This window comes from Camelina sativa, chromosome 1 (genome assembly GCF_000633955.1).
Source record: "Camelina sativa cultivar DH55 chromosome 1, Cs, whole genome shotgun sequence".
NCBI lineage: Eukaryota > Viridiplantae > Streptophyta > Magnoliopsida > Brassicales > Brassicaceae > Camelina > Camelina sativa.
In genome coordinates this window covers 443,464-454,403 of record NC_025685.1, presented here as the reverse complement: position 1 = coordinate 454,403, position 10,940 = coordinate 443,464, and the positions used below count along the sequence as shown (strand labels likewise).

At 38.2% G+C, this 10,940-nt stretch overlaps 3 protein-coding genes and 1 pseudogene across 5 annotated transcripts; 3 read left to right on the top strand and 1 right to left on the bottom strand.

Annotated features, from left to right (window-relative positions):
* Window positions 1,545-4,066, top strand: LOC104767843 (probable inactive ATP-dependent zinc metalloprotease FTSHI 3, chloroplastic). Its single transcript, XM_010492029.1, has 4 exons — window positions 1,545-2,830; window positions 2,919-3,242; window positions 3,310-3,610; window positions 3,741-4,066. Exons 1-4 carry the CDS (start codon window positions 1,799-1,801, stop codon window positions 3,938-3,940), a joined length of 1,857 nt encoding a protein of 618 aa, XP_010490331.1. The 5' UTR covers window positions 1,545-1,798; the 3' UTR covers window positions 3,941-4,066.
* Window positions 4,402-6,324, top strand: LOC104766967 (annotated as a pseudogene).
* LOC104703038 lies at window positions 6,846-7,542 on the bottom strand. The gene has a single exon (XM_010418969.2). The coding sequence runs from the start codon at window positions 7,532-7,534 to the stop codon at window positions 6,872-6,874; it is 663 nt and encodes a 220-aa protein (XP_010417271.1). The 5' UTR covers window positions 7,535-7,542; the 3' UTR covers window positions 6,846-6,871.
* LOC109124816 lies at window positions 8,126-10,904 on the top strand. Of its 3 annotated transcripts, none has more exons than XM_010490242.2 (9): window positions 8,126-8,371; window positions 8,769-8,898; window positions 9,003-9,103; window positions 9,408-9,533; window positions 9,622-9,742; window positions 9,830-9,914; window positions 10,028-10,141; window positions 10,254-10,293; window positions 10,656-10,904. In XM_010490242.2, the coding sequence occupies exons 1-9, from the start codon at window positions 8,195-8,197 to the stop codon at window positions 10,806-10,808; spliced, it is 1,047 nt and encodes a 348-aa protein (XP_010488544.1). In that variant the 5' UTR covers window positions 8,126-8,194; the 3' UTR covers window positions 10,809-10,904. The 3 variants fall into 3 exon arrangements, with proteins under 3 accessions (XP_010488544.1, XP_010487836.1, XP_019099408.1); XM_010489534.2 differs by having other exon boundaries at window positions 8,126-8,395; XM_019243863.1 differs by having other exon boundaries at window positions 8,228-8,608.

The following is a 10,940-nucleotide window of genomic DNA, read 5'->3' as shown; positions in this document are numbered from 1 at the left end:
GGGAAAACGTCCTATTTCCCCCTCGGAACTATCATATCGTATTAAATCCACACCGAACTTTGACCTTGTTCTATAGCTCCTTCGAGCTTAAGTCGTCCACCTATTTCTACCCGAATTCGTAATTCTATTGCTATTTCTCCAATTTTTTTGGTTTAAACGGTTTACTAACAAACCGACACAAATCTGGTATGTAACCAATTTTTCAAACCAGACAACATTAAAAATTTGACCCGACCCGTAAACAATATGTCTAACATATTTTTCTTCACCCGGTTTTTGAAACTAAAAAAAAATTACTATTTTGTGAATTTTGATTTCAAAATTACAAAAGTACATTGGAAAATCATTGCAATTAACCAAAAATCATTTCAATTGAGATTTGATAATCTGTCGATAAGGATGAACCAATCTAGTGTCGTCGATGTTACCCACGTCTTTCGTTTTCAGATTTTTTTTTTCTGGGCAAATTTTAAGATTTTTGTTCATCGGTCAATTTTCATAGCAATTTGAATCATCTCTTTGATTCCTTGATTCCATTCTACGCCGTGAATCACTTCCATGACCATTCCTTATCCATCCATTACACACCTAAAGAAATCAAGACTCATGATTTTGACCTAATTCCATAAAACAATCGAAACTACATTAAAAAAAAACCCAGACCTGGTCATCATTATTATCATCGTCATTGTCGTGAAGACAAGAAGAGTGAAGACCACACAAAGACTCTTTGATCTTCTCCGCTTCACCACCACTAGAAGACGACAGAGGAGATTAAGCCACATCGATATCATCATCTCCTCTCACCACAGACGAGCCACAACATGATTTGCTCCGCCCAGATCCCATCTTCTTCTCAAAACAGCAAACTTTATGCTAAAATCACATCATTGCCAATTTGCCACAAGACCCAAAAGTTTTTCCCCAGTCTTCTTCTATCTAATAACCCACATAATCGAAATCCTCAATTCAAAATCCAAAGGATTAGTCTACCTTGGCTGACGAGAGATTAATGAGTTTTATGCAAAGGTTTCTCAATTGTTTTTAAGCTTTATTTTTTTGTGGTTAAATTTTCAGCTTTCTTCATCCGGTTTGATGGGTTTAATTTTAAAATCGGGTTGAAATAAGATTTAATCCGGTTAATAGGATTTATTAGTTAGTTAAGCAAATATTAAACCAATTATAAACCGTATAAACCAAATTTATGGAGAATTAGATGAGAAGTTTTAATCCGAAGAGAAAATAGCAATAGAACTATGGATTCGGGTAGAAATAGGTGGACGACTTAAGTTCGAAGGAGCTATAGAACGAGGTCAAAGTTCGGTGTGGATCTAATACGATATGATAGTTCCGAGGGAGAAATAGGACGTTTTCCCTAAAAAAATTGTGGAATAGATATTCTTATTAACATTATTATATTCATTAATCAGCCCAAAATGGAACACAACCCAATAGCTAAAGGCCCATGACTCGATTTTAATGGGTCACTGGCCAGTCATTTTTTTTTTTATCAGCAAGACAAAAGCGTAAGATCAAAACCAAAAAAAAAAAATCAGTTCTGTCAGAGAGTCAAAATTGTTTAAGAGGATTTGAGAGCTTTTTGCAAACTCTTCTTATCCTTTCAATTGAACCATCATCATCATCATCATCAGCTTGAAGACGAAAGCTTTTCCCATCTTTTCACGAGCATGACCTGTTCGTCTTCCCTTCTTATGTAAAATTCTTACGGTTTCTATTTGCTTTTATTGGCCAAATAAATATGAACAACGCATGATTCGGATTCTAGGAAAGATCGTCCATGGCTACTTTCAATGTTCTTTGTAGCAATCGTTTTCTATTCAAAGGAGGTAATTCTATTGGAAAGGTGTCTTCGAGGAGTAGGGAGCTTAATGTTTGTGTCGCTAGAGCGACGACGAACCAATCGTCTATTAGTTACAGGAGACTTGGTGGGTTTGGTGAATCTAGACTAGGGGTTAGGTTTCATGGCGGCGATTCTCGAAATGGGTTTACTTGTAATAGTGAGATTAAGCGACTTATGAGCGGTAGTGATTACGGAGATACGGAAGATGGTAGAAGCAAAAGGAAGAAAAGAAGATTTTCTCTTAGGCTTCGACCTAGGTTACGATTAGTGAGCATGAGACTTGGGAGGGTCGATTTCAGAGCATCAATGGAGGATCTTCGATTCTTTTTGAAAAAGAATCTCAAAAGAGTGATCTTATCTACTGGTGTGGCTGTGATCTTTGGACTGTGTTATTTGTTCTTGAGGTTAACCGCTGTTCCGTCTCCATCTACTGTCCCTTACTCTGATTTCGTTACGAATCTTCGAGGTGGTTCTGTTTCAAAGGTTTTGCTTGAAGAAGGATCTCGTCGAATCTATTACAACACTAATGAGAATGTTGAGGCTGTTAAAGAAGATGTTCACAAGTCTGAAACTTTAGAAGAATCTGCAATCCAAACTGATGATGCCGGCACAGGGGATACTGTGACGGAAGCTGTTACGAGAGAGGTTACGGCTCGAAAGGTTCGAGCTTTATCTCCTGTGTGGAAGTATGTGACAAGAAAAGTCGATCATGATGAGAAGTTTCTTCTTAGTTTAATGAGGGATAAAGGGATTACTTATAGTTCAGCTCCTCAATCTGCATTGATGTCAATGAGAACTACTTTGATAACAATAATATCTCTGTGGATTCCTTTAACACCTCTTATGTGGCTTCTTTATCGGCAACTCTCAGCATCTAACAGCCCTGCGAAAAAACGCCGGTCTAAAAATCCCACGGTTGGTTTCGATGATGTTGAGGGTGTTGATTCTGCTAAAGACGAGCTCGTGGAGGTAAAAAAATGTTTTGTAATTTCTATGTTTTTAGATTTGAGTTTTTGTACAATCTTGATGGCTTCTGGTGTCTTTTTTTTTTTTGTAGATAGTGTCATGTCTTCAAGGAAGTATAAACTACAAAAAACTCGGAGCAAGATTACCTAGAGGTGTGCTTTTGGTCGGTCCACCAGGGACCGGTAAGACCTTGTTGGCTCGGGCTGTTGCTGGAGAGGCAGGAGTTCCATTTTTCTCTGTTTCTGCTAGTGAGTTCGTTGAATTGTTTGTTGGAAGAGGCGCAGCACGGATCAGAGATCTTTTTAATGCAGCCAGGAAAAACTCACCTTCCATAATATTTATTGATGAGCTTGATGCGGTTGGAGGAAAACGTGGTAGGAGTTTCAACGATGAACGTGACCAGACACTAAACCAGGTAAAGAAGCGACCTTTAGAAACCTTCTTGTCTGGTAGTTGCCTTTGCTGATATATTTCTTTTCTAGTTGCTTACTGAGATGGATGGATTCGAGTCAGACACAAGAGTCATTGTAATTGCAGCAACGAACAGACCGGAAGCGTTAGACCCAGCTCTTTGTCGGCCCGGAAGGTTCTCTAGAAAAGTTGTGGTTGCAGAACCAGACCAAGAAGGCCGTAGGAAAATCTTGGCTGTGCATCTGAGAGACGTCCCTCTAGAAGAAGATGCGTTTCTCATATGTGATTTAGTTGCTTCTCTAACTCCCGGATTCGTAGGTGCTGATCTGGCCAATATTGTCAATGAAGCTGCATTGCTTGCTGCTCGTAGAGGTTAGACATTTAAGTGATCTTATCAGCCCTTTCTGATTTAAATAAATATCCACATCTGGTTGCTTCCCGGGTTTGAATATCTGATCTTTTGGTTTAACCTGCATTAGCATTTTCTTGATTGTTTCATCAGGCGGGGAAGCGGTGGCACGGGAAGATATAATGGAAGCGATAGAGAGGGCGAAATATGGGATAAATGATAAGGAAGTGAGGTCAAGGACATTAGGAAATGAGCTGAGCAAGCTGTTCCCATGGATGCCATCTTTGGCTAGAAGGAACGGACCAGATCAAGACGGTTTACAAGGACCGTTAGGTTATCAAAGTCTCAGCTAAACCAAACGAAGGTTATTTTGTATCTGAAATTTTTGGAAATGTACGTTTCTTTCATGTGTTCTGATCTCTGTTTACAATGTATGTCTATATTGCTTTAATTCCTTTTCCGGAAATAGTTTACAAACAGACCAATTTGACAATAAATTATACGTGAAATAAAGGCAAATAAGTGAATAACCTCTTTTTCTTAACGTGGATCAAACCGTTCACGTTGAGTATTATTACTTGAACTCATAAAAAATGTGTAGTGTACAATAACTTGTTTACAGTAGCACTTAAACATTGTGGCTACATTACATATTTTAGTAAGTACCCATTAGTTAACCTTGTTTGATGCTAATCCAAGAGTATAAATTATTCCTAGCATCTCTCTCATCCATTAGAAATAAAAATAGAAAATTTCTAAAAATATTTCTTATTATTCATTTCTTTTTTAAAATGGTTCTTCTCGGAATAACGAGATGGAACTTCACACGACAAAGGTACGAATAGGACTAGTAATTTTGCCTCTTATTCTACTTGCAATTGCTCCAGTACTCCTTTATCTCCTTTTTGGTTATCCTCTCTATTATTCATCATCATCAGATCATCATAACACATCATCTTCAGATCATCATAACACATCGTCATCATCAGAACCATCATCGTTGATAATGATTATGACGACACGTATAATATTGATCACCCCAAGCCATCATCATCTTTGCATATCAATCATTCCATCTCATCGTATCAAGAAACTCCTAAGAAAGAGCACCGCCGGAAAAAGAGAAAAGGGAAATGCGATATATTCTCGGGCGAGTGGATCCCAAACCCTGAAGCACCGTACTACACAAACACGACATGCAGGGCGATACACGAACACCAAAACTGCATGAAGTATGGAAGACCTGATTTAGGTTTCATGAAATGGAGATGGAAACCAAAAGAGTGTGATCTCCCTTTGTTTGATCCTTACGAGTTTCTCGAGGTAGTTAGAGGAAAAAACTTGGCGTTTGTTGGTGACTCCGTTAGCAGAAACCACGTTCAGTCTTTGATCTGCCTACTCTCTCGGGTAGGTACCTTTCTCTCATATATATGCTTATTCTAATTAAAATAAATATAACTTCATTTTGTCGCTTAACTTGATTAATAAAGTTTTAAAAAATAAATAGGGTTATGAGTCATCTTATTGTGCTAAATTAACATTCAAAACATATTTATTCGATACAAACGTAATGCTATATATAGAGTCTAACTTCTAACCGCACGTTAGCTTAAAAACGCAAATTCGGCAGCTTTGTTATTAAAAATATTAGCGTGTTGTTTTTTATTAATTTGTGATCTAAGATTTTTAAAGTTTCGCATGGTCATCAACACCGGTGCAATATTTTGAACATGAGTAAACGTACAATTACCAAATTTAATAACTCGATGCAAATTATGTTAGTTTATTTACATACTTTCAAATTAAAGTCACCTTAATTAAAATATTAACTTCAGGTGGAAGATCCCGAGGATGACTCACGACAACAAGACTTTAATTTCCAAAGATGGAGATACAAAACCTACAACTTCACGATTGCCACATTTTGGACAACCCATTTGGTTCGCTCCGAAGAAACCGAAACTGGCCCGGCAGGTCCTAATTCATTTTACAATCTCTACCTCGACGAACCTGACCCTTCTTGGGCTTCCCAAATCGTTGAGTTCGATTACATCATCATCTCCTCTGGACAGTGGTTTTTCCGACCACTCTTCCTTTTCGACAAACAAAAACGGATAGGATGCTTGTATTGTTACATTCCCGGCGTTAGAAATGTCGGGGCACATTTTGCGTATAGAAGAGCATTGAGAACAACATTTAAGACCATTCTTGGATTAGAGAATTTTAAAGGAGAAGTGTTTCTAAGGACATTTGCACCTTCACATTTCGAAGATGGAGAATGGGATAAAGGTGGAAATTGCTTGAAAACGCGACCCTATAGGTACATTGTTCATCCAACATTTTTAAAAATTATTTCTTCTACATTGAGAATTAGGAATTTAGTGGTTTACTGTGAGTTTTTCATTCGTCACCTCCTAACAGAAACGTATATTTGGGTTTCTTTGAGTTTAGGAGCAATGAGACAGAGTTAGAAGGTATGAATCTAGAGACACACAACATTCAACTCGATGAATTTCGCATTGCGAAAAGAGACAAAAACATAAACGAAGGATTAAATTTGAGATTACTAGATGTAACACAAGTGATGCTGTTAAGACCAGATGGACATCCGAGCAGATTTGGACATAAACCGGAAGATAAAGTTGTATTATATAATGATTGTGTACATTGGTGTCTACCAGGTCCAATTGATTCATGGAACGATTTTTTACTAGATATGTTGAAAACAGATATTTAACGAGATTAAAATAGAAAGAATCTAAATTTTCTCAACAAAAGTTATATGTCTGTTTGGTTACGACTTACGTAAAGTTATAACAAAAGTTATAAAGGTGGAAATGTAGTATTCTCATTCTAGAAGTCAGCCAACGTTTTCACGTAACAAGTCAAACGTATATATTCAAATTCATGTGTGTTTACATCAAGAGGTCCATGCAATTATTTAGAATTCACGTATGAACTAGGAAACTAATTTATTAAGACGTATTTGACACAACGGTAATATAATGGTTTTTATGATATATATTTAAAATTTCTCCTAACATCGTGCATTATATATGACGATCGAAAACGATATCGATAATATACATTTATAATATTTTGTAACATATATGAGACCTTTTGCTTATTTAATTTTCAACAGCTAGAAAATATTTATTACTTCACATTAATTAAAAGAATAGTATTCATAACGTATCAATTACAAACAAACAAACAAACAATAAAACAAACGAAGATAATCAACCCACCATGAAACGCTACCGTTTATTGTTTGTTTATGTAAATCACCGGCGATCAACATTTCCGGTAACAAGATACCCAATGCCGTGACGTCTTGTTGGAAAAACCATAAACAATAAGCTACACATAACCCCAACACCCACCGGAACAATGTCCAGGACATGTTTCGTCTCTGCCTCCGGGGACGGACAAAAGCAGTCCGTTACATACTTATCTCTCAACGCAACCGCTCCAAACACTAAAACCGACAACGTGGCGTGGATCCAATCAACGACACGCATCCGGTACTTGGATAAATCGGGTAAACCAAAACCGGACGGGTCAGGATAGTCAACGACCCACATGCCTTTGAACGTCACGAAACCGAAGTAGGTAGTTCCGTCGTGGGCTTTGACGCTATCGGTGAAGGAGCTGACGAAGCAAGACGCGGCTAAGAGGTAGAGGAGAACGGCGGTTAGGGAGCGCGTTGCGTGGTCGCAAACGCCGTTTGAAGTGAAAACCGGCGTTAGGAGTTGAAACGCGAGGAGTGTTCCCGTTGGGAGTAGGTTTGAGAGATTTGCTGCTGACGTCAGCGTGTTTGACATAGCTCGCTGAGACACTGACATCTGTCTTTTGAGCATCCGTGTTTCTGACGATGGCTGATCGGAAAACTCGTCGAGCTCCGGAGCCGGAGTGTTTGCGTTTCTTAGCCGAAGGGAAGACGACATCTTTCTAATTAATAGTTTGTATTATTGATATTGGTGATGTTGTTTTATACTCCATGCTAAGACATATATATATGTCTAATATCATAACTAAGTTTACGCATAAATGGGTTTGTTTGTTTATTTAATTAAACTCTCTAGGTTGGATCGGAGTACTTAACTTATACGATGGACATTCTACATTTTTAAAAATTACTACTAAAATATGGAGTTTTTTTTCTTTTCAAACATCACAAAACTAAAACTAGAAGTCAACGTTCAAACTAAACCCAAAACCATAAATACTAATTTCTACAACTAAAAATTATAACCTAAATCTAAAATAGTAAAAAAATTCTTCTTTTCATCGATAAAATCTTTAAAGATCCATGTCAAAAATAAAAACCATAATTAAAGTCATTATCTTTAATAAATAAAATCATATTTGTCGAAAAAAATATTTATAGAAAGATTTCGGCCTTTTGGGCTGTAAAGCCCAAACTAAAGTCCTAAACGTATAAAGTCCACAAATAACTGCTGCGCCAAAACGTCGTCGCTCTGGGGAGATTCAACAAGGTACTAGTACTACTAGTAAGTAAACAAGAAAAGTGGACCAAAGAAGCAAAAAACCCATACAAAGTCGAATCCGAATCCGAAATCTCTCTCTCTCCGGCGATCTCATCCATGGCGGAAGGCGGCGAAGATCCTCTGCGGTTGAAGAAAATTGCGGCGGCAGCATTCGACTACGAAAGCGACGGTCGATGGGCTGATTACTGGTCCAATATCCTCATCCCTCCTCACATGGCTTCTCGTCCCGAAGTCGTCGACCATTTCAAGCGCAAATTCTACCAACGCTACATCATACATACTCTCTTCCCTCTTCAAGTTATGCTTATCTATCCTTCGTTGCTTTTGAGTTTCGACTTTGAGTTTGTGCTGACTGATTTGGTTGAGAACTTTGAATCTTAGGTTTTACAAGTGTGTTTGTTGCAGTTGCTTGATTTTTTAACGATTGGGGAGTTTTGATCTTCTTTCTACTAAAATTTGCGTAGTCATTGGGTTCGAATCTCCCCTTGATTAGGTTATATTAAGCAGAGGGTAGGGTTTTCCATTGAAAACTGTGTTACTCTGTTGATTTCATTTTCGTTTGCGTCTTTGTTTAGTTTGTGCTGTTCATCTTTGCTTTTCCCTATGAAGTTTCCTTTTAAACGTATTGGTCTGGATTTGTTGCTAAATATGGGTGCTTACACTGCCATAGGATCCTGATCTTGTTGTGGAGCCTATGTCGACTTCATCTTCGTCTTCACAATCTGCTAGACCATCTGCTACATCTGCATCTTCAACGCCGTCTTCTAATGCAAATGAACAAGTTCGTTCACGTAACTCAGGTGAACTTACTTTCTCTGATATTCTTGAACCTCAAATTTATTCTATATGAGATGAGATGACCTTTCCTCTTACTAACAAAAACTGACTTAATTGTGTGCCTCAGGATCGGTTCCTCGAGCCTCTGGGCCATCTGCTACGGCAGGTGCAAACCCAAGTTCACTGCGCTGTGATCAGCAGACGATTCAGTTTTCAGTCAATGCTTGGGTAAGACAATGTTTCCAGTTTAAGTTTCTTGGTCTTATTGCATAATTCTAAAAAACAGATCTAGCTCTTTATTAGGGGTGTGAGTGTTACTTGGGATTGCTGTTGTTACCTGTTGTTCACTTCTCAACTTGGACAGTAATGAGATGGTTTATGGTGTATTGTCTTCGTCCTTATGTTCTCTTGTCTTGCTGAACGTTTGTTGTGTACTCTGATATGAACTAAGGGAGACTAATACTTTTTGTCTGGCATGCTTCATGTAACTATCTCCTGTTTCGTGTCTCAAAATCCATTACTTCTTTTGCAGGTTTTTGTTATAGCTGTGCTGGCAGTGCTACCTCTAGTACCAAAGAACCTCTCAACTAGGGCTTATCGTCTATCTTTCATGGGAACTGCGTGCTCATCTCTATACTCCTTATACTCCTTATACGGGGTAAGCCATGTGATCTCCCGTTTTTCTCTCTAGTGATCATGTAATGCGACATTTTGTTACATATGAATTCGAATATTGTTATCTGTAGAGGCCAAGGGCATGGAATATGCAAGGGCTGCAAGTTTATTTACAATCAATTGTGGCAGCAAAGGATTTCATCTATTTCATCTACTGCCTTACATTCGTCACTTCACATCTCTGTCTCAAGTGTAAGAATTGATTGAAAACTCGTTTGTGAATTTCTTTAACTCACATACATTCTTATGACTAGTCTCCTTATCAATCTGTTGTTGCAGTTGCTTTGATTCCCATCTTGTGCCGGGCGCTTGAACAAGTAGCCAAGTTCTTGAGGCGTAACTTCGCTCGGTCCACTATATACAGGTAGTTGCATCCAGCTGAGTAGCAGGTTTGATGAATGTCGTAGTTGACTCCATGTGTGGATTCGTACTGATGCTTATGTCGTTCTATGTGTCTTGTTCTGTAATGGTTATCAGAAAGTACTTGGAAGACCCTTGTGTGTGGGTGGAGTCAAACACTACTACTCTCAATATCCTGTCATCGCAGGCTGAGATAGCCATTGGCTTCCTTCTGATTATCTCTCTGCTCTCGTAAGCTCTTTGAACCTGTTAGAAGTGATTATAGTTTATTTGCACTAAGTTCCTAGCTTTTCATTAGCTGATTTCACTTATCTGAACAAAATTGTCATTTTACTTACTGCAGATGGCAACGCAATATCATACAGACGTTTATGTACTGGCAGGTAAGCATCTTCGTTTGGTTGTAGTCATCAGTTCTTTGTGATGGCTCGACATCTCCTAGTAGAAGCCCTGTTTTATTTGTTTAATTTTATCAAGTGAACACACACATAGGAACAACCATTTTCATTGAAAAACCTTTAGTGTTGCTTTGTTGATGGATCCTTCGTCTCTGAAAATGTTACGTTGGCTAAGATCATTGGGTTAGTAATGAGATTGTGTTTTGTTTCTTATGTTAAAAATCTTCATGAGAATCTGCCAAGTTCATATTCTCCCTGAATAAAAGAAGATATAGGTAAAATTCAGGATTGTTAATTGGATAGTGGGAGTTGTTGTCATGAACTGAGTATTTGTTATTTGGTGGCAGCTATTGAAGCTGATGTATCAAGCACCGGTAACAGCGGGTTACCACCAGAGCACGTGGAGCAGAATAGGGAGGACGGTGAATCCGATTATCCAACGTTACGCTCCATTCTTGAATACACCGGTCAGTGCCGTTCAGAGATGGTGGTTCAGGTGATAGTAAACAAACAAAAAATGCAGAGGTGACATTTGAAACCCCCTTTGAAAAACCAGAAGATTTATTATAGCTTTTAACAATCCGTCTTTCATTTCATCTTCAGCGTAAAGTAGATTCTTCCTCTTCTCTTTT